The 24,814-nt window shown below is 40.0% G+C and overlaps 1 protein-coding gene across 6 annotated transcripts in view; it reads right to left on the bottom strand.

Moving 5' to 3' along the window:
• pbx3b (pre-B-cell leukemia homeobox 3b) overlaps positions 1 to 24,814 on the bottom strand; it is a 54,837-nt gene that overhangs the window by 28,305 nt on the left and 1,718 nt on the right. For all 6 annotated transcript variants that reach the window (XM_072388329.1, XM_072388330.1, XM_072388331.1 and 3 more), the window contains exon 2: positions 24,372 to 24,445. In XM_072388329.1, coding sequence (XP_072244430.1) covers positions 24,372 to 24,445 — 74 coding nt within the window. The remainder of the gene's footprint in view (positions 1 to 24,371; positions 24,446 to 24,814) is intronic.

The following is a 24,814-nucleotide window of genomic DNA, read 5'->3' as shown; positions in this document are numbered from 1 at the left end:
CACAACCTGTTGAAGTGGTTCACCACCTCTTAGTGTGTAATTTTGTACAGACTAAGAAATATTAGTGCTGTTGAGGTCAAAGGTCACCATGGTGGGACCTTAATAGGAAGGTTTTATTGGCTGTGTCTCTGCTCTGTGCTTGTGATTGCTTTACAGAGTCTGACTTATGGGCCAGTAGCATCTGTGTCTTCCTATACTCTTATCTCTGCTGGCAAGCGAACACACTGGTGCAGGCCTGCCACACGATCATTGTACCATGGCTCCACTGTCACTAAATGGCACGTTCTCTCAGCCCCATTCCTCCCTTTCCTCGGCACGGGCTTCTCCAGCTGCAGCCTAATTTCCTGTGACTTGCCTAATTACTGTAATTAAGGATTAATTGCCATTAATTATTCACACATAAGCTCATCGCAAATCATGGGGTAAATGTCTTATGAAAGCTGCCATACAAGCCATGTATAAACACACTAGGATGCTCCAGGCTGCTGAATCGATCACTCAACCCTCCAGCAAATCTCCACGCCACACTTAGGAAAACAGCGATAACTCTCCCCAAAATCAACCAGGTGATGGAAGAATCAATTCAGATGCTTTACTCATCTCAGCAACATTCGGTCACTGTGATGTGCTTTCAGGACTTAGAAGGCATGAAACAAACGGAGAAGAGTCTGTGAAGCATGCCGTAAACACAAACTTTTGATAAAAGGGTGTGCTGTCTCGAAAAGAATAGATAGCGTAGGTAAAAGGGTTGGGGGGGTGAGGAAAAGTAGAAGCTAAATCTACTCTGATCTACTTTTGCTATCCTATTCTTGCAATGCAATAATCAGTCCATTAGATCTGCTTTCTCAGCAAAGCAATGAGTCATTCCTGTAAGCAAACCAAAAAAAAAAATCTAAATTATAAGACATTCACTTAAACCTGAGGGATTGATATTGAGTCGAGGAGAAACATACCATTATTCTCTCTTGGGAGGAGTTTTTATCTCTTGTGACCAGTGATTTCTCGGACCTGGCTTTTCATGAGAGAGACAATAGGGCATAACACAGGCAAATATTTACACTTGCCTGTACTCTGATTATTCCCAAGCATTTTTAGGGAAACACTTTTTAAGGCTTTGGCATCATAAAATCATAATAATGTCTGTAATGTAAATCTGCTGAGCATGAAATGTCTTCCAGGGACCTGCATGCAAACAGTTTTTAAAATGAGACATTTTTACAAGGCTTTAAATCAGCAGTGGAGCCTGTGTTGATAGAGGGGGGAAAAAGAAGAAGTAAACGTCTGGTATGTCACACCAGGTCTGTGAGACCTTACAGTAAACTTTATGGTAATGTACAAGAGTGAAAATTATTTTCTTGATTCTGGTGAGGCCTGTGGAAGCTGCTGCCTCAGCAGTGATGTGGCACACCCCATATCCCTTTCTCTATGTCTTTATATCTATAATCTCGGGTCAATGTTTGAGAAGTTGATTGGATGAGAGAAGACTAATTGTTGGGCCAAAGGCAGATGTGGCAGATTAATGCAGGGAACAGCTTCATTTTGGGTGCATAAGTTTGTGTGTTTGATTTAAACATTTATGTTAATGGACCTTCTGGCAGCCCTTTAATGCTCTATGCTCTCTTGTAAACAGCCCACTTTGCAAATCCATCATTGGACCATCCAGCAAAAAAAAAAAAAGACCAAAGCTGCACAAGGAGTGGGGAATGGATAATACCATTCAAGATCAAGGGGATAACAAGACCTCAGACATACAGAGGCAGTTTGAGCCAATGCTGACAAAATTTCTCGTGATCAGCATTACTGCAGCCAGAGTTTAATTTATGGAGCTGAGCTGGTCCTGTTTTATGTGTTTGTTAGATTAATGTGCAGAGCCTTAGTTTTTTACAGCCAAAGTCTTTGATCAAGTTCAATTTATTGGGATTAACCTGAGGTTCAAGCACAGTCCATGATCCATTTTAAGTCATTATATGAAGCCTCTACTCTCTCCAGCTGTGATTGGGTTTCTAGTCCTTATAATTACGCATGAGTTTAAGCTGTCAAATCTCTCCTCCGGTTATTTAATGACCCTTTGCTATAACATATTAATTTCCTGTTATTTTGAACCTAACTTTTATACCTTTTGACTTTGCAATGTGCACCTTAAATTAGCATGTGTTAATTGTTACCTTAGAAGAAGTGCAGTGCTGTGATAAATGCTACTTTTCACTGAGACACAAGAGAAGTGCCTGATTGTGCCTTGGTGTTAATATGGAAACGTGTTTTACAGTCAACGTGTCAAGGCGCTGTGTGTCAGCATGTGAGTTACAAGACCCCACAGCCTGTGCAACTTTGTGTGGACCCTGCTGCCCCCACACGTTTCACACTCCCACCTCCCTCTGTGTGACACCACCCAGCATGCACATGCATCATCGCGTCATTGATGCCTAATTGATACTTTCCTATTTATTGTCACCTTCCCTCTCTGTCAGCTGACTTGGCTCTCCATGTCGCTTTGCATTTATGGACTCCCGGTTGCCTTGATCTCAGTAATTAGAGTTTATGTGCTAATTGGTGTAAATACAAAGATGGGAGTTGCAGGCAAACACTTTCACGTTGCAGCTATAAATTGTGGCTCTGATAAGTGTGGGTTGTAGTGCTGAGGGGATAGCAGAAGTGTCTCTTGGAAACAGATATTTCTGTCACCAGCTCTCATCTCTTTTTCTCCCTTTTTTTCTTACACATTCAAAGTGCTATATGACTTGAATAATATTCAGACAGCTTTGGACATCTTTGCAACGTCTGGCTTTGAAAGTCTCATTTACCTTTGGGTGGCAAATGTCACATTTATTATTTCAAGGCCAAGTTGTCAACTTAATTATCATGATATGACAGTGTTTTCCAGCGTGTATATATATATATATATATATATATATATATATATATATATATCTTTAATCAAACACAACAAATTTAGAAATGTGTAGTATGCTGTTACTCCTTCCTGTCTGCAACACATGAGACGACCAGAAATGTGGCAACCTGATGGTTTGCCTTTGGTTGGTATTGTAATTGGTTCACTGCTGAAAGAGAAACCTGATGGTTACAAGGTAAAGCTAATGTGTTGTAAGTATCATGAGATGGGAACAGGTCTAACAACAAGGGATTAATGATGACAGTAACTTGTGGATTAAAATTGACAAAAAAAAAATCTGGAAAAAATAGTAAAAATGCCATGCTAAGGGGTTAAATTGCAAATAGATATCAAGATCGCAAATTGCAAACTTTCACACTGATTTAAAACACGCTTCAGCATGTGTTCATCACATGCAGGAACACAGATGCATGTTTCTTAACCCCCTTTTCATTTTGGTTCTTTTTAAACTCAGTGTTGTCAGCAGATGTCCTTCTAACGGAGACAAAGAAAATGAGAGGGGGCTGGATATCATCAGCATAGAAATGAGCCTCCTCCATGCCACTTCTAAGGCACAGCCACAGTGCCGCTCCAGCCACTACACTACCTTTTCAACTTGCAAATGACAGTGTCACCAAATGCTATCCTTCCATCAATCAAGTCAGGGGGGTCATGAATATACAAAAGGCAAAGCGGAGTCTGGCTGCCTCCCGCAGCTCTACTTGGCCCAATTATACAGGCTCAGCTTTCTCCTGTGAGCTTCCACTTTTTGTTTCAGTCTAAAGGGTACAATCCAAGGCAGCCCCAGGCTTAATCAAGGTAGGTCACGCATACTGGACCTCTCAAGTGGACCGCAAATGCAAGTTAAATGTGGACACCAAATGTCATCTTTCTTTTCCATCATTGCTGCTTGGGGGCAAAGACAGCAGGGGTCAGGTCTGCACCCCTTTTTCCTGCTCACACTCTGCCACATCCCATGAACTGAAGTCCTCTTTTTTACCCAAACACAACAGCAGACCACTAGGCTGCTGCAGCCCCCTTCTTTCTTCTGTCTGCAGCAGCCTGCTTGCCCCTTTCTTTACCCCAGCTGTCAGATCATAGCAGTGAATTAGCATTCTAACGGATACGCCTCAATCCGGGGATGAATTAGCACACAGGACTAACTAATGACCTCCCTGCTGAAAGTGGACCTTATAGTCGATGGTACAGCTGATCAATACCACCGCTTCAGCTCAGCTTACACTCGCTTCTCTCTTTTTAGTGTTCACTGACATCCTTTCACTGCCTTACAAAAGATATTTTAAGACAAAAGTAAACTGGAATATTAAAAGTTTTATTTGTGTAACAGTTTATTGGTATAGAAATGTAGCAATAACATTGACCAATACAATCTCACGTCATCATGATAGGGAATATAAACAAGGCAAATCCATGTGTTAATGTAAGCAATGGCAATGCTACCAGATAGCATCAATCACTGAATGCAGTCATTGCGCTCTTGCTTCTTGTTGACAAAGTGTTGCAAGAGCTGATCGATAAATCGCCAAAACTGATGATTCTAATTGTTTTTGATAAAAGTGGCACTGATGCAAAGGTTAGGACCATTTTGTTACACTGAAAGCCAGCTTGCTGAATGAAGGAGTTATAACTTTGTCATGTGACACAATACTAATGAGGCAGGAATGGACTTTTTTGGGGGAATATTTGACAAATAATTTCTGAATAAACTATCCCCATATAATCACCCCTCCCTATCAAAGAAAGAAAGGCGAGTCAGTTACACCATGTAATGAATAGAACATAAAAGGAGATTGCTGTCAATGTTGTTTATCAGAATTCAAAATCTTTCCCAAACAAACTCACAGATAAGTGTAACAGAAAAGCATGTCATGCAGGCTTTGATCAGCTTTTTTTATGTGTTCATGTGTCAGCAGAAGCACTGCAATCAAGCTACAATAAGTCTCTGAGGAAGCAAATGGTTAATGTGGGCCCACGGCTGTGAAAATAAATTACTCTAAATATGTAAGTGGACGTTGGAATGGGGCCTGTAAGAGCAGAGTGAGTTTGGGTAAACCAACAGTCTGTCTGTGGTAATTTATAGACAGCTATGATAAATACTATTTGTCCATGACAGTCACATGAAATAATAAACCAAGGCTGGCTATAAACATTACAAAATCCTGACACTATTGATTTATAATGTCTAACAGTGACATCAAACCAAACAAGTGACAGAAACAATGCCAGGGCTTTAGGAGCAGTTTGTCAACTATTAATTCTGTCATAGGGGGTTTTGCTCTAAGCCGAGAGAGCTTGTCTTGCAATTGTCAATCCCTTTGCTGGAAATGACTGCAGCACGTTCATGGGTAAGGGCTCAAGGCACAGCACCGTTAGCCCTAATTACCCCCATCCCTGCTTTGGCAACGACAAGACCAGCCTCTATTTAAAATGCATGTTAATTATGCAAATTATTAATTGGGCTGGTGCTTGAGGATTTGTGTTTATGCCCGGATTAGAGTTAATAACTGTATCAAGCCACGTTTTAAGCCTGACCTATGACAAGTAATGCTGAGGTGCTGAAAGGGATATTTTCCAATACATTACCCTCTCTTCTCTTCCAAGTCTGTTCCCCATTACAGGAGGCTGAATAAATGACACACAGATTCTCTTACCTCGCAACAACAGCCAGTTTGGATCTAGACACTGCTGTATAACATCATCTAACAATGCTGCACAGTGGTACTTTGTTAAAGGCTCTGGTGAAGGAACAGCACTTTATATTTACCCGTAACTACGATGCTCACAAAGCAGACACCTAAATGCAGTCACAAAATAGCAGAGGGTCTTATTTCATGGCAGTCCAGGAGTTTCTGTCAGGCTAATTGCACACACCTGTGATGGGGACCACACATGCTCTGTCACCACCTGCCATGGATAACAGTCAACAAAAGTCTGAACTCTGAACGCAGAGATCACAATACCGACCCACAGGTCTTGCACTTTGCCCCAGTCTTAAAATCTTTTCAGCAACATGCACGGTGGGCATGCTTGTTTGCACTAATTTCATGCATAAAAAATAAAAGAGTTCATTCAGGAGCAATTGAAGAAAAAGCTGCAACCCATCACTAATGAACCCATTTACAATTTTTCCCTTTGTGTGCATATTTAAGTATATGTCCCATGAAATTGTCAGTGTATGCTCATTATGGATTTGCCTCAGCTCTGTTCAATCCTCAGACATCCTGTCTGAGCTTGCCAAAACCTTTGGGAGCTCTGGAAGCGATCCCTCCATAGGGTTAAGCTTAACTTTGTGTGCCAACAGTCATGCATGAACGAAGAGCCGTTACATGATACCCGAGAGGTATGAAAGGAAAATCAACTGCCAACAGTTGCATTAGAGGACCAGATAAACACGTCAATAATCATACTGATTTCTCGCCATTTTAGTTCATTGAGTTTCTTCACAAGTTAAGACCAAGAATCAATATCTGAACCTAATGTTGAAAAACTCACAATGGTTTTGAGTGAATATATTGCTCACCTGGTTATCAAGTAAGTTTGTTTTTTTTTAAATTTAACCAAATTCTCTACTCACTTGCTGTCTATCCATGGGGATTTTGGTATTACCTGCACTCCAATAAAATCTGTCTGAATTCTGTGTTTGCATCACCATCCATAAAGGAAAGTACACCAGCCATGTATACACACGGTAGGCCTATATATCTATTCTTGTCTCATCTAATTGAAATCCCTCTCTTTCAAACTGCAATAATGGTTATTGCATGTATTTTCCAGAAAATCTGACACACTTTATGTTTCAACAATAAACAGACCGCACAGGATGTCTGTCCCTCTGTCAGCAAGTCAGCAGTCTTTCCACTTCCTGCCATGAATGAAATGGTTAAGGGGGCATTAAGCTGTTTTGCTCAATGGCCCTTAACCAATATAAAGAAGTACTGAGATAGCATGGTCTGATTTATGCCCCGTGAAGACATTATCAGTGCATGCAAGCACATGCATGAACAGAAATACAGTTGATGTAAAAAAGAAAATGATAAATAGATCAATCACAACAAAAAAAGACTAAAATACAATCAGTGAAACAACAATAGACTAAATGAATTTAGTAAAAGAAAAAAATCTCTAAAACAGCAAATAGACTTTTTCCTTTATTTTCTTGAGAACCTTTTGTTTGTTGGAACTAAATTATGGCTTGATTAAAGTCTAACAGAGAGCTACAGTAAATCCTGTGTGAATGTTTGCTGCAGTTCCTCTAAAATGGGAAATATTGATCAGCATGATTTCCCTGGGTACTAGGTAGCTGTGGAGGAAGAGTGAGAGACATTATTTCAGGGACATGGAGCCTCAGTTAAAAAAAGGAAAGAAAAAAAGGTGACGTTTTGGTGTATGCTTTAAAACATGACTTTGTCTGAGTGGCCTTTGATGGTGTGGCAAAAAGGTAGTTCATCATTGCCTGCATGGGAACCACAGAGGTGGTTGTCTTATGTTGATTTTCCATTATTAATTTGAGGCACACAAGGTCATTGGGGCCGATATAGCCATGAGAACCAGTTGTTATCTTAACACAGCTGTCGGGCTGAATCTGCATTGACTGATTATGCCATTGATTGGTAACATTGTGAGAAGGAAGCCCTGAGGATATTGCTCTACTATGTGGTACCAAAACCATCACCTAAAAGCAGGCCTTATTATTTGTACTTTACAATACCTACAGCAGTGAAAAGTGCAGCTTCAAGAGTGTTGTACAACCATGCCTAGCATCAATCTGCTGTACGCAAATCAGATGTAAATGTTAAATTGTTGCAAACATATGCAAATACAAGATAAACCTTGTATGAAAGAGAGGGAATGGGGGACCAAAAAGAAAATAAACATTACAAAAACTGTGAAATCTTAAACAAAAGGGGGTTGAATCCTGAGCAGCTGGCATGGAATGAACTCTTCTGGAGAGGGAATGCCAGTTTCAGAGCGCCCCGAGCATCGATTTAGAGCCAAGGCAGTAAACAGCTTTTATCAGCAATAATGATGGCATAATCCCAGCTAAAGAGGAAAGTAGCATATGGTGCAAAGCTTACAACTGCAATCCCAACAAAGTAGGGGGGATTTTCATCACTTTGTCCACTTGAAAGACACTGCCAATTCATTTTTTTCTTTTGTCTTTTTGAGAATAACAATCTACATGTCAATTTTTTTTTTTTGGGGGGCGTAAGTGGCAGTTATTGGAAAGTGGGCGGAGAGTAGGGTTGCAATAAAAAGGGACATAGTCCAGGACTTAGGCTGGCTGTGTCAGGGCACCTGGTCCCTCAGTTAAGACACTGGGAACTGCAATCTGCATGATAGAATTAACACAACTTCAATCACACAACAAAAATCCTTACTGGTTAACTCTAAGCCAGTATAAGTTGTTGAACAATGCTTTTGCAAGTATCTGAATGTGAAATTGCAGTGCAGGCCCAATAATGTACACATTGCTGTACCTATATGCTTGACAAGGTGACAACTATTGCTGTCTAACATTGCTATTCTGCATTACACCCGCACATACACATAAGGAGCATCTTTGCAGAGATTCATCCTGTAGCTGCCATCTACACTGACGTCAAACAATCTTTTCTTGTGTGTCTGTATTTCACCTGTCAGTTTCATCATATCCTCCCATCATTAAAACAATCAAACCTCTCCTTTTGATCAGACAGCCAAGACCAGGAGACAGCTCTTTTCCAACAACAGTTTAATGTTGCCAAGTAGCACTCTAGACTGGCTTCAACCTCTGTCATTGATTTTCCTCCAAGCTGTGACCATTCATTGTTTGTGACATTCTCCTGTCGGCTCTTTAACACCCTTCAACCAAATCAATTTCATATTTTTGTCAATGTCTTGCAACTGGATGAGCCAGATGGGAAGGGACGTCATATGATTTAAGATGTCGATTTTCTGGCAACGGTTTTATCTGCACATTTTATAAGACGTGGCTGGCACGATGAGTTTATTTAAGGATATATAATGCAGGAGAAACAAAAACCACTGCGTTTCAGGTTTTACATATTGGTTTACCAAATATTCTTCTATTAAAAAAGAAAAAAAAATCAGATCATAAAATTACTGTAAAAGAATTTTGTAGTTGAGCATTTGTTGATCATCGATTAGTACAGTTATTAGTTGACATTGATATTACTTTTTGATAACTGAAACAACTATTTGTCTTTAGTCTCAAGCTAACTGCCCTACATCTGAAAGTAGCTACAAGTGGTGCTAGGTTTTTGTGCAGCATATCTTAGTTGGCCTTTCGTACCTATAAACCAAAAAGAAAAGTGCTTTCTCCAACTCTAACAAATTACTAAATTTATTTTTTCCTCTCCGTATGTCTAGCAGATCATATGGCATTGCCCTCCATTATACTTTCAATATCACACACTAACAATGACAACAATAATAGAGCGGGTGACCTTGACTTCCCGTCTGGACTCTAAGAATAATATCTGATAGCAATATTAAGTGCAACAATAATGAGATGAATATTCCCCATTTATTGTAGACAGCTTTAGGACAAATTCTGAAGGGAGAGCCGCCCGCTGCAGCTACATGCTGGTCACTCTTAGTTGTCAAGGCTGATTTATTGCCTCCTAGCTGTTCAATTTCACATTTTGTCCTCGTCATATCCCCGACTCATGATCATTCTGCACTGACCCTTGTAGGGCAGGCAGGGAATATTGATAAAACAATTATCTGCTTGCCGTTCATTTGATTTTCCATTTCAATTACGGATTGGAGGAGGCAAAAAGAAAAGATTGCGGCATTGATTTTTTTTTCCCTACCTTACAACAGGAAGGAGGCAGGCTTTGATGGGATGCTTTGGTGACATGGAATAGGGGAAATAGAAGAGTACTAGCTTTAGGTATTTTACTTTAAGCGTCATATACAGTTTGTGAAGTTAGTGCTCCTTCACGTGGACAAATAACAGTTTTTCTAAATCCAAAAAGAAATGCAATGATTCTACATCCAACTTTTAAAAATGATTTTCCAGACACATGTATCGCATACTCATGACATTGTTAACCTGAGGTAAACACTGTATGCGCCTTGCACTCTGGAGGCCAAATGACCCAAAGGTCATAGCAGTTTGTCAGTGACACCATTCAACTCTAGCCCCCTTTCTGATGGTCTGCCACTGTCTATTTGTCACTCTAAAATGACAACACAGTTGCATCATACTTGTTTTCCTGCAGCACTGACACAGTGCTCTACCACCTTTACACTGTACAACATTGTACTGTGATGGGGATGATTTAAGACATACCACTGCTGCAACAGATGGAAATAAAGCAGTTAAAGAAACATGGTAAATATTTAATTTTCAGTGAGGTGTATGGTAAAAGCAGAGTTTTATTCCAAAGAGCTGTGTCAAATGAATCCATTACTACAAAGAATAAATAGATTCTTCTGTAAATGATTTGGAACATTGGTAATGGCAAAAGACCTAATGGGAATCCTGGTAAAATAGCCTTTGGGGAGCCTGGGAAAATCTGCCTTAGTGAAGTGTCCGGCTCTCGGCCAAAACCCTGTGTAGAAGGGGGAAAGGGGGAGGGGAGGCACAGACTTCACGGAGATGACAGAAAGTGCGCGGGAGAGAATGACAGACAGAGAGTGGAAGGGGGAGGGAGATGCACTCTCAAGGAATCTCCAGCCGTGGATGAAGTTAAGTTCCACTGTTGAGCATAATCAAGTAAAAATGCTGAGGACTTGAAAGGGCTGATGATAATGCTATTGCTGTCCAGTGATCCAGCACGGTCACAGGCAGCAGCAGCAAGGCACAGTGCTGTACTACTTCCTATATCACAGTCCGCTCCGGCGCACACAGCAGCTCCCAGGAGATTTCACATGGCTGACCTCAAATAAGTTTGGCTTTGATCAAAGTTTAGCATTAGCATGATCAGTCTGCTTACTGCAGATCAGGTGATCAGGGAGATGAGACCTGGGCTAGGAGGTCCTGGCAAAGACTCCTTCCCAAAGCTCCAGTGCACCCTTCCAACACCAGATTATGTTGGGTAATTAAGGTAATGAACTGGCTAACGTAACAGCGCATAATGAACCTTTTTATCCCTGTTCTCTAAGGTGCCTCTTGCAGTTCATCTGACACATCTCTCTCTGCATCACTTGAAAACAGCTTTACTTTAATTTTCTATCCTGATTTCTGGTGCTTTAAATGCTGGAACTGTTATAACAGGTCATTTAAGACAAAAGAAAAGTTCCACAAGATTTGTCTGCGTGTGATACAGTGTAACAATGGAGCTCTTGTTCATAGTTTGGGCAGCAAGGAAGAAGAAGAAAGAGTGCAAAGGCACCTTTGTGGATATGTGCATTTGCCTGCACTGGTGTACATCCGAGTGAATGGCCAGGCCTCATGTCGCTCTGTGAGGCAGTGAAAGGCTGCAGTCCAGTTCCCCCCAGTCAACCTCCTACCCCATCAGTGCATGACTTGTCTGCCTGCTCCCTTTTCATTTGAACACATTTTCTAGCCAAAAATTTCACTTCAATCTCACCTCATCTCTCCATACTACATTAACCCCTGGCAATTGCCTTCCAAATGACCCCATTAAGCTGTAATTGCCTCAGCAGGCCTGCTCCCTCGCTTGTAATTCTGTGCAGCGAACCCACCAGACGTTCCCCCGGCATTGTTTCATGTTCTGGCTCCCATCAAACAGTTCAGATGCTGAACCCCCACCCATCCCACTACTCGCCATCTCCTCTCTGTCGTGGCTGGAGCTGTTGGTGCTCACCACTAGCAGTGCCAGTGGCATTCTCTCCTTGTCTCCACAGCAAGCCCACACAGAAGGTGCTGCGTCCTCATTCCCTCCTTAACAGCCAAGCTCACTGTCAAATCACAGAAGTGCATACTTTCTTGACAAGAGACCTTTGAAATAAATGTTTTTAAAAAAAAAATTATGATGTCAGTCTTTTCATTTCATAGGTACTACCTAGGTACACATAGCAGAGTATTTGGTGTAATCTGTTAAAAAGAGCAGCTACAAACCAAGATGTTTGCTTTTTGTCAGTCAGAATTTTTTCTTCACTTGTCAGTTGCTGAATTAGCTGTGGCGTAATATTTGTATGTTAAAACCATAATTTTTATCTTCACTTGCCATTACAATGCTGTTGGGTGCAGGGGAGCACTTCTAGTGATGACACCAGCCACAGAAACCACCACCCCCCCAAGCACAACTTCACCTTTGCTGCTCCCACTAGGGAGCTGATGTCAAGACTGCTCAACTTTTTGAAGAAGGCCTCTGCGGATAACTAACGCACAAATGCGGATAGGTGGAGAAAGTGATCCTGACAGTGATGTATTGCAACTAGTTGCAGGTGTCAAAAAGAAGATGCTCTGCCAGCCATCGGTGTGCATGCACGGTATATATGCATGCATGCACACATCTGGGCCACCGCATGTTTTTTTCTGAACATGTGTCCCGACTGTATGCACATCATGCTTGCATGTATTTGTGTGTGCTGTCAGACATTTAATGTGACTGTTCATGATGTCTCTAAGCTTTTACATGTGACCTGGTATGGGGGGACTCTGACTAATTATCCGTTCAACACTCCCTCCATCTCAAGCAGTACATCCTCCCTTATACCCATATTAGCACATAAATGCTCTTCACTCACACACTGCTTCTTTGTCTGCAAGTCAAACTGTGGTATATTTAAGTTAACACAATCTTCAAAAACTATCTTCCTTCTACACACTTTATTTGTTTATAAAAACTCTCTGGAACGTGGAAGAGCTTCCCTGTAGCACAGTAAAGCTGGGTTCCAGTTTTTATACTGCGGCCCTTTACTGTGATTTGAAAAGAGGGTCTGAATTCGTTCTAAGCCAAGCTTTTTCTGAACACGCAAACCTTCAAAAATGCTTTAGATCATTTCATTCTCTCATTGCCTGTTTATTTAAATTCATTCTTTTCCTAAGCAAATGTTCCCAGGAATATCAAGGTGTTTTTGTTGCAAAGCTCTAACTGATCCACGGGGATTTGCTTCCAACAGCCTGTCTCTCCCTTGCCTTTCAACACAAAACTCTGCGCTCCAATCAAAATGAACCACCAGGGACCCCCCCACACACACACACCTCCCCATTTCCCTCCCCCCTGAGCTACGCCTGCTCCGAGTGCTGTGATATCAGCCTCTCTGCCATTGATCGCGGAGTATAGCACAGAGCATGTATGCCACCGTTAGCAGAAAACAAAGACCTCTCTCCCTTTAATAGCGGAGCAGACTATTAATGCACCTAACGTCTTCTGCTTCTCTGTGCCCTGAAGAATGAATGAAAGAAAGCAGATTGCAATTAAAAAGGTTAACTAGGGTCCACGTCTCGTCTCAACTCATCTTTTTCAAACAAATCTTTTTACCTTGTATACAGATTGATATCTTTTGGGAGTGCGCATACACTTGCCACAAGAGATAAAAACACGCATTCATGTCTTACTTATAATTGTGTTCCATGTTGCAAATCTAATCGTAGACACTGAATTCAAAAAGGAAACACAGCTTTATTGATCCACCTAACACAGACCAGGAAGATCTCATGAATTAGGAATGAGATAAATCACCATTAACCCCAGAGAACCCACCTTGTGGTCGACCACTGACAAACCGCACAATTTTTTTTAATATTCAGGATAATTCATTCTGGCAAAGTATAAATATAACTATTCAATGAATTCAGCATGTGTCTGTTTATTTAATCAAGAGCTGATTTACTTGTGACAGAGAATAAATTCTTCTATTTTCTTTGAGCCTCTATAAAATTGCCATCATTTTTAATTAATTCTTAATTAAAATATATTACACCACAGCTTCTACCCATCTCTCTTGATATTCTAACATAATCAATTCAGAACCATTTACATATCATTAATTAAAAGCTTTCCTCTCTCATCCTTAAAATCATAATGAGGGCCGATTCCTCATTAGTAACCTATAAGGGAGAAAATAACAATACAGTAGAGAATGGATGGCACATTCCACAGCGAGTCCTTTGTCTCTGAGTTTTTTCTAACACTTCTAAATTGGATTTCAGAATTACTGAGTCAATTTTCAAGGAAAACAAGTGAAGCGACAGAGACTATATATTATACATTTGTGTCTCCATGTTCCTTGGAACAGTACTACAAAGCCCATCTGTGTCATGATTGATTTTGATTTTGCACAAATTCAGTTTAAACTTGAAGGAAACAGAATTTATCATTAGCGATTTAAAATAACGGACGGGACAAATTGCAATTATAAAAGAGCGTCTCAATGAAAAAAATTATAAAACAAAAAAACTCACATGTATACATAGATATATATATTTATATACACTTGTGAATAGTGACTCTTCACGATAAATGTCAGACTTGCAGTTTTCTCTGAGCAATAAACAATTCTGCATGATTATAAAAGCCAGTTTAATGCTTGTTGTTATGCATTCAGACAGCATAATTGAATCTAAACTTGTTTGCATCTTCACAAACAATGGGACGAAAATCATTTATTATCCTGACTTAAAAAAAAAAAATTAAAAAACAAACCGTTTCTGCTATCTTTCCATCTGGAGCTCTCTCTTAAAGAAGAGTAATAATATCAAGTAATGATAGGTATTGTTATGTCGAGGATCAGGCACGTTCTGATTTTTATCGCTCGTCTCTCACAGGTGCTCTGGCGTTACTTGTCAGGACTGCATGTCTGGGTCTTCCACATGTCAGATAAAAATCGCTGCACTTGGTGTTTCGGCAGCCTGACAGCAATTTATTTGAATGTTTTGTCACACTGGTGTTGGTGCATTTTGTGTGGGCTGCTCACCGGAATGGCAACAGCTCATAGCTTCCTGACACTCTCTGATACACACACACACACACACACACACACACACACATACGCACACATAAAATCACAGATGCATACTGCACTGCAATTTCATTCACAATTAAAAAAAATACATATATAATAGCTGGTAAACAATGTGTTCATTTATATCTAACACCCCATAAAGCAGGTGACGCTACTCATTAACACTAGTTATCATTTAAAAAATGTAATTTACACCTACATGACTACACACACCACCCTATACTGTATGAACGCCAAATGAAATATCAAACGAGCTGGCAAATGCTGATGGTGATCGACAATTATAGTCATGAAAGTACAGAGTATATTTTCGTATGTAAACCTCAACTCTAATACTGTTCACAGTATATAAGAAAATAATACACGCTGTTTGGAGCATGTCAAATACAAACCATACTGCAATCGTTTGATTCTCTGAGCTGACATGGGATATCGAGTAAGTTAATGAAATCCTCTCAAAGACAGGAACTCTATTTTTACACTGTGATAATTAAAGTACGGCACAGTTATAATTTACAGCCCTCGCCTAATTGCATAGGAAAAGTAAAATGGGAGAGCTCTACAGTATGAGGGGAGATTAAATGTGTGTCTCTGTGTGTGTATCTTGAGTCAAGAAGAGTGAGCGTAAAAGAGCTTCCTGTGCATCTAAACAGCAGGATTGTATCTTTCACCATCATGGAACATATCAAAGATAAGGTAATGAAACATACACTGTTCTGCTTTTTTACTACCAGGCCTTTTGACAAATCGAGTACAAACCAAAATCTCCATAAATCATTATTAAAGACAAGTATATCATCACCAGCGCATATATCTTCCCCAGCCTGACCTGTAGACTAATGAGAAAAGGCCCAGACTATCTTGTCTGATTAATTAATTCAAAATGTCGGCTGTTATTCAAATGTGAGGCTGGTGTTATTTGAATAACACTTGACAGCGACGCCTGAAGAAATAATTTCTGGTTTGTGAGGCTGCTGCGGCATTACTGATGATGGCTCATGGAAATGTTAGAAGCCGAGGAGTATTTCTCCCCTCTTTGCTGGTCCATTCGCTTTCCCTCCCTCACTTTCTCAGTCATGATAGCTGCGAGAAGTATTTCATTACTTCAACCAGGCTCCCCACCTTACCCTCTCTACAATTATGGCTCTTTCTGCTTTTTTTTTTTACTGTCTGTCCTTTCTCTGTGTTTGTATTCCCTCCCAGAGCCAGCCCTGATCTACGGGGCAGTGCTTTGGCTCTGCGAGAGACATGCTGGCAAAGAGGAAGGTCATGGTTTTTACAACTGCAGCTCCCCAATGCTGACAGCCCGTACTGCCAAAGTGACACACTCTGTTTGGCTTTCCCACGTTCATACAGCTCCACAGCACTTCGTCTTTATCAAGGAGCACGTCACACACACACACACACACACACACAAATGTGTGCATTTAATCAGCCTCAGAGCGTCATTTCTTGTCAGTGTGTAACAAAATGATCACGTGTACTGACATAATCACAGAATATGACAACAGACAGAAGTGGAATTTTTCCCATTTGGTGCTGCACTATTCCTTTTTCTGTCTTTTTTATTTTACTGCACAAGCAATGGGATTGGGGGTAGGGAAATAGTCACTAGAGAAAGAAAACCATGAATGTACGTGCTGAGGCCTAGAGGCAGCGCACACCCCTCTATCGCTTCCCTCATCAAGCATGGATTCTAATCAGGGCTGGGGAGATATAAGACGCTCAGTCATTAAATAAATTAACTCTGCCACTCCATGCTCTCCTTCAGCACCCGTGCAAGGCCCGCCGTGATCTGCATACTTACAGGGGCTCACCTTCACGCTGTACCCTAGTATGCCTGCCAACACACACACACAGGTTAGAAACAAAACTTGCATATTTAGAGAAGGAGAAAAAAACCCACCTCCTGTCCCTCAGCAAGCCACAGAAAGCTTTTACATAATTGTATTGAGAGTGAAAAAACAATCCCTTTGGAAATCAAAGGTATGTCTCACAATTGTGAATTAAAAAATTGTGATAGCTGTTTTCTGAAATCCAGTGTTGATTCAGAGGGTCGGTGAGATGGCAATATAGATAGTCATGAGTTGTTGATTTTTTTCTTTTTCTTTTTTTTTTTAAGGATCCGAGCAGTGTGCTGCCATTCATCAAGAGGAAGCAAGTGCAGTGACGAACAGTAAGGGAGCTCAGTGTCGGCTCGGATCACTGACACAAACAATCAAAGCTGACACAGTCTTCGTATAGCACCTGCCACTCTGGCAACACAAATAGATCAATATGAGGGGAGCTCATTCACTGTTTAAAACTCATATCCTTGCACCCACATCATCTTCCAGAGCACTGTGATGTAAAAAGTGCATGCTTAATACATATCAATCACTCTGACAGAGGAAATGCTTATTTGAGGAGCCAACGTGAGGCAAATACACGGTGTCAGCAGAATGTCCGTTGTCAAAACTTGCCATTTGAATTTTCGAGCACATTGTGCCGAGACAAATGTCCTCAGAAATCCCTTACATTGCAATTTATATCATTTTAATGCGCAATTTAATTCTCCATTACTTAGAGAGGAAGTACCTGGGAGGGTGGAAACACATTAGAAAAAGTAAGAAATGAACAGAAGGGTCTGGGGATCTCTCTAGCAGACACAATTAAATATTCATGTGTCTCCTCCTAGGACACAACAGATACAGATCATTATCATGGCAACAGCACACCACCATTTTGTTCACACATTTGGCTTGAAATCAATGGGTGTGTATGAAATTCCATATGAAAAGAAGGCACAGATAGAAGGCTAGTTATTGACTCCATCATCAAAATTAGAAGTGCTCCTTTTATAGTTCAAATGGCTTATATAAATATTAATCAGTGTTATATTCAGAGTCTTCATTAATACAGCTAAAATTACCAGCTGTGGGTGAATTTCTTTGTAAAGGTATATGTGTCCTGTCCTTCTTTCGAGGCACATGCCACAGGACAGTCCAATAGCCCACAATGTTAGTGAATCATTCCAAAATTCATTACAAGCAATCAGCCCTTCCCAGACGCCTGCTTGAGGAAAAACCAAGAGAAAAATAGCAGTAATGTACTCTGGATGACCTCCACCTTCTGAAGAGGAGAAAAAACAGCCTTTTTTTTGCTTTTCAATCCCCATCAAAGAGGAGCAAAAGGAGGGACAGCATTCCCCTGCTCGCCATCATTAATCATAGTTTTCTGGGAGCAAGTGCATATTAATTTCTGTCATCCTAAACATCATTTGGTATTGTTATGCCACAGCTTAGTCCTCATTCACCAGCAGACGTCGGCCGTTCCTCCTGGTTTGAGGGAAGACAGTGTCTGTGTGGCTGTGTTTCAGAGCAAGAGGCCTTTATCCCTGGGGCTCTGACACCAATTAAGCCATTTCACGAGAGACGAAAACAGGGCCCGCAGTTTCTCTGTAACATGAGCCAGCACCTAGCTGCTGGCCCCTTGCCATCTTTCCATTACTTCAGACGCAAAAATGAACTTCAAGGACTTAAGAAAACAAAAAGATAGTCTGTGCAGCAAATGGTTTTACTTGACTAACCCCTAACAGAATTACATACAGGGAGGTGTTGACGTGTTTGCCCACTGAACACCAGCAGTAGCGCACCACTTTCTCTCTCATAGGCTCCAATAAAACAATGATAGAAAATTATTCAATAAATACTTAACTTCAAAAGTACAACCAAAATAATGTGATATTTTATGTCACAACTGCAAAGAAAAATGCTAAGAGTGCACTTCTTTTTAGACCCCCCTTCATCCAGTGTTGCCTTTTAGCAGGCGGTAGAGTGGAGCTTGTCTTAAGGCTATACCAGAATAACGCAAGGTTTGTTATGAATTAAATATTAGAAATCTTAACACAGCAGCCAATAAGAATTATTTGCCTTATTAAAGCAGCAGAAGACGCTGATTAAAATTTCATTGCATTGCAGTCTTTTCCCCATTTCTGCCGTCGATACATCATTGTAATGTATGAAACGTGGAACAATAGCATCTGGAACAATGGAACGAGGGGTTCAGATTTCAAGCTTGCTAATGAGGAAACGGTAGCAGAGATTCACTTTTCCTATCAATGGAAAACACAGGTGACGTTTATGTACCACGCTGCCTTTGACAAGCCATGGACTGCCACTGTGACAAACTTTTCACAGTGAGATTTAAAATAGTCTTTTTCCTAATCTCTTGCTCAAATTTACAGGTGATGAAATTTATAATGCCATCACCTGTTGGAGTAACCCTTGCACATATTCACCCACACGTACACAATTAAACACACTCCAACTCAAAAATGAAAAGGGTTGTAGTCTTCCATAAAATTTAAAACATAAAATGTTACTTGAACAAATGCAAGATTGTTTTCAGAGTTACTGCACTCACAAATGATAGTCATTTGTTGTTAACATGTAATGTGTACAGAGTAAATGGACATCATGGTGTGTATTGTCCCATGAGAAAAACTCCTCCCTGAAACAGTAGAACTAATGAAATAGGGCCCTATAAATAGCGGAGTCATTACTGAGAAAGGATTTGGTTTGCACCAGTCTTTTGCTTGAACCTTTCTTACATTTATAACCATTTCTATGGCATAGGGTAAAGTCTGGGTAAAGTTCATGTAAAAAAAAAAATTAAAAAGTGAATGTGGGCTTGAACAAAACATGTTTTTTGAGAAAAAATTAAAAAAATAAGCAGCACAAATTTGGTCATTTTGAAATTCCTCAAGACTTCTACATACATACAAAAGTAATTAAAAAGTATTTTTAAAATATTTCAAAATTCTCCTTAAGTGTGTCTGGCAGGTCAAAGATCTTTTCCAGTTTTGACAACAGTCTAATCTCAATGATATGTGATAACATAGTCCTCGCTAACGTGCCACAGCATGACAAGTTCTATCACTCACATGTGTTTACTCTATTATTACTCTATCGCTTTAAACAGGAAATCATAATTTGATCTACCTTCTTCCCGTCTGCTTCAGATTCATATTTTTGTATTCAGCAACAAACAGATGCCACAAAAAGCAAGAAGGGTGTGCAAAGAGTCTCCAACAGGCATGCTCCTACTGCTGTAAACTAATTTCAATCAATCCTTCCTCTTTGCATCCAAAGCAGCCTCTGCTGGCTGCCACCGCCTGAAGATAACTATTTCACCACCTCTGTCATGCCTAATTAACAACTCAGATGTACAATTCAGAAATTTCGCAATTAACCTACTAAAATATTGTTGGAGGATGCTAATTGTTATGCCAGTTGCCATAAAGACTAATTTGCATAACGTATGTGCAAAAAACAATTATGAGCTGTTGATCGCGCAGGAGCCTGCAGTAAATGCTTGGAGCGATGGGGGGAGAGGGGAACGTGTGCTCCAGTGTGCAGATGGAGGGACAGCACCGGATCATTGTGCAAAAAAAAAAAAAAAACAGATTTGAGGATCTGTAAATGCAGACACAAGCCAGCACCGCTGCAGAGACATCTATCCCCACAGCACAAAAGCATTTACCCTTCCAAATGAAACTGATATGGATACTTCTGTTTTTTTTTCCAGTCCTCTTTGTCTAGCTCTCCTTCTTTTCATCTTTGCTGATGGGGAAATGGAGGGTATTTGGGAGCTACTTAGATAATAGCCACATATTCCCCGGTCCCCCTTGTGCTTTAGAGGAGGAAGCAGTGGCCATGCCATTGAGCCAGTCAGGAACCCAGCTGTGCACGAACCATTCGGCACAACACTATCTAGTCACTGCAGCCGCATCACTGGGGCTCCCTGAGACAAAAAGCAGCCAAAGTCAATTGTCTCTGATGCTGAATAGCTTTCTGTTCTCGGTCATGCATTTACCAAGGCTTTTTTTAGGCTTTAAGAAGCCCAATAAAATAAAATAAAAAGCATATTTGTTTGCCAGCTATTTCAATGCCTTTTTATTTCTGCCACAGCGGTGACAAAAAGGATTACAAAAATGTAATAAATAATAATAATAATAATAATGAGAATAATAATTATTATTATTATTATTTCTATAAATAATGATAACCCAATAGGAAGGGTTATGAAGAAGGCTCATTAACTTTATCAGAGAACATTGAAATTAATGTTCCCTAAAGATTTAAGAAAAATGCTCTAACTCTATTTACTCCAGGTAATGCTTTTAGTCTGCCTGGTATGTGGTTAATTACAAGCTCATCCAGAGCTGTGTTCAGTTTACACATTGTTTCAGACCTGAACATCACATGTAACATAGACAAAACAATACAGATACATAAAAGCACGTCACACTTTTTTCAGAAGCGAAGTGTAACATGTGCAACAAAACGGCGACACTTGCTCCACCTATGAGCGCAGTCCCTCCCTAATCCACTGCTTCAAACACTGGATCGCAGCATTTATCAGCCTGGATCTGCCACATTCCCTCCCTCCCCTACCTCCCGAGACCCCCCATTTCTGAACCTGATGAGTCAAAGGTCAGGAAAACAACAAGTCAATACGCAACCAGAAGAAGCGCCTTGCAGCTGAGAGAGCTGTGGAGAGGGCTAAGCCGCTCTGTAGCACTCCATGATTTAGCCTGTAATAGTTTTCTGTAATCTCTTTCTATTGATTAAACCTCACATCAAAGAGGAGTCTTGCTACAGAATCTCTCTTTTCCTGGTCAGAAATACCATATGGAGGTAATCTTTCACCTTTGTTATTCTTGCCGCTCCCGCTGGTGCTGCTGTGAGCCCCTCTTCCAAGCATGAGAGTGAGACAAGGGAGTAGCCAGCAGGATAAAACAAACCCAGCGCAGAGGAATAACTGCAAAACTCCGCTGAACCCATGGCAAATTTTACTCAGTGCTTTCACTGTCTTCTTATGCAGCCTACACGGCAAAAGGTACGATGTGAATGTATCCTTTGTCTTGAGACATGGGAGCATTTTGTCTACCATGTTTTACATTTACTCCAAAAGAAAAAATATCACACACTGAAGAACAAAGAACAACACATGCCAATAGAATCTCACTTTTCATTTAGCTTATCTAAATGCAAAACCAAGAAAATATAAGGGGGCCCTCCTGCTAAAAACACTCAATTTAGTGACAGGCAAATGACTTCATGCTGCCACTTAATCTCATTTCTTGCATAATGCTCTCTAATTAGCATATCAAAGTGAATTAATACTTCCAGGGCATTAGCAATGCAGAAATATGCTGCAGCTCTACAATAACAGTGAAAAGAGTGTTATAAACTTCTAAACCCCATGACAGATCCTCAAAACATCTTACTATCAGTACAAAAACACTTTCAAGCTACAAATAAAAAGAAAAATAATGATAAAAAATACACCTTGATCACAAACAAAGGCATACCTTAATCTCGCTTTCATCAGCACACATGACAATAAGTCCTGATAACATGATGCATGTGCACAGTAATTACGCTGATGATTCTTGGTCCGCTTACAGATTTATCATCAAAAGTTATCTTCAGCCAGTGGTAGGTTTCATGACTAAAAGACAGGAGTCCAATGTGTCATCTGAACAGACATGAAAGGGCCAAGGAAGCCCTGCGAACAATGTCACAGGAGCCAGTGAAAGGCTCACTGTGTACTAAAAAAACAGGCCGGTCAACAAGGCCACCAGACCAGCTGAGCTCTGTCAGTGGCTAAGAGGGGGAGGCTGTGACTCTAAACCACAGGTTAACCATGCACACACACACGCACACACAACCTTGTTCCTTCTTCTCCTTCTTATCACAAGACACATGGACTGACTCGGTCCATGTGTCTTGCGATAAGTGTGTGTTCTTATGCAAGAACAAACGTTCTTATGCATACATTTCTTTCAAATGTTTCTTTCATTTTAATTTGTATTTCTGAAACTGTTTTTTTTTTTCTCAAACCTAGGAGCTTAGCTGAAACTTTCAAATTTTAATTTTGGACTTAGAACAGTGGGTTTTTTTTTTTAAATCCTCTTTTCCTCTTTTTTCTTTTTATTCCTAGGAGGTCAGCATCCTGCAGTCACAGAAGTACTTCTACACTGGAAAACGTGTTCTCATCAGATCTGGCATGTGGTGTGATGTGTTATCTGCATCTTTGGTCTTCAAACTGTAACTCTTTCACTGTCATAAACTCGACAGGAGCACAAACATAGCACAGCTCTTTGGCTCGACAGAGGACTCCTGCCTGTCCCTGTGGACACCACCTGTGTTGAGGAAGTTCATAAAGTTTTATGATCTCTTAGAAGCTCATTTCCTCATAAACTGCACAAAGGTCACAAAACTGATATGGGATCAGGTTTTGCTTAATGTGTTTTTTATCTACATTCCTATTTTGTTTGTCTGAGAAATACACACACACACATATGTATATAGATAGATAGATAGATAGATAGATAGATAGATAGATAGATAGATAGATAGATAGATAGATAGATAGATAGATAGATAGATAGATAGATAGATAGATAGATAGATAGATAGATAGATAGATAGATAGATAGATAGATAGATAGATAGATAGATAGATAGATAGATAGATAGATAGATAGATAGATAGATAGATAGATAGATAGATAGATACTAGAAGAAAAATATCAATGTACAGCAATATTTGAATGATGTTTTCAGTTGTGCCAAAGCACAAGTTTCTTTGATTCTAGAACAGAGCAGTCACATAAGTGAGAAAGACATTCACCCTGGTCTGTTAAAAAAGAAAAAAGTAAAGAAATAAAAAATGTATGGGGGCTTTATTTCAGAATTTCAACTGACGTAGTTTATTTTATGCCCAATAGCATAAACATTGAGGGTAAATTGTGGGAATCAGAATGGAGAAACATGAATTTCTAATTCTAATATGGCAAATTTAGGCCTATAAAATTAAAATAACTAAAATAAGAAAAACATAATCTGTATTTTCTGTTGTGGCTCATTCATATAAATGTGCAAGCACATTAAAAGTGTTTTTAACCCTGTTCATAAGTACACAAAGACAAAATCCTTACAAATTCCTTCAAAGTCAAATTTTTCCAATTAATTTTCTCTAAATATATTCTATTCTCTGAATTTCACCAGAATTAACCATCCAAAAATTTTTTAAAAAGAAGTCTGCATACAGCAGCACCTTAATCATAGATAAAGAGCGTAGTCTCCTTGAAACCGTGGCACTTGTTGTCATGTTACAAAGCATGAATTCTGTGTGATCTTCGCAGTGTACAGCATATGCTACGGGATTTCCCCATCCTGTTCTGTGCCAGGGTGGTGTGTCTGAAAGCTGGAGCACACTTGCAGTTTAAATCCAAGCAACCAGTGCTGGAAAAGACAGTCCTGCATAAATGAGAAGATCTTGGGGGGGGAACTAAATCCACCTGCTGTACTGAGACAACAGTACTGTTTCCTCATGGCACAGTGACAGATTTAAAAGGGTGATTGATTTATTTGGCCAGAGGTCGCCTATAACCTGGATGTAGGATGCCACTGGATCACCAAGAGGTACAAATGCCTATAAGCTATTGTTTTAGTTCTATAACAAATTCTGTGTTTCTCTGAATTTAGCACATAATATCAGGATATGTTTAACAGAAAAATCTTACCTGTCTTTTCTTTGATTTCACAGAGAACGCTGAAGAGAGCTGGTTTCATTCTGTGACAGTTCAGTCCATGTTTCCTGTTTCAGTATAAGAAAAAATAAAATACTGAAATAAGTTCACTGATAAATCACACGTCAGTTGTGAACAAGTAAACTGATTTATCAAGAAACTAACTGAAGTTGTCACTGTGCCTTTCACTGTTCCAGCCGAAATACTTTTGTGGAGTTATCATCTACCATTACACAGTAAAGCTTATTTTCTTCAGAGTTAAGTAGAAGCAAGTGTCGATGAAATTCAATCATAAATATTACTCCCAATTAAAATTTATTGTAGTTAATGAGGCATTAACTGTACTGTAGTGAAATCAACTTGATTTTTACCCCAGTTGTAATTTCGCAGATGTATGACTTTAGTGCGCACAAACTTTCTGTACAGCACCTCCTCTC

The sequence above is a fragment of the Leuresthes tenuis genome, unplaced genomic scaffold, assembly GCF_036924035.1.
Source record: "Leuresthes tenuis unplaced genomic scaffold, fLeuTen1.0.hap1 SCAF_6, whole genome shotgun sequence".
Classification (NCBI taxonomy): domain Eukaryota; kingdom Metazoa; phylum Chordata; class Actinopteri; order Atheriniformes; family Atherinopsidae; genus Leuresthes; species Leuresthes tenuis.
This window is presented reverse-complemented; position numbering and strand designations above follow the sequence as displayed.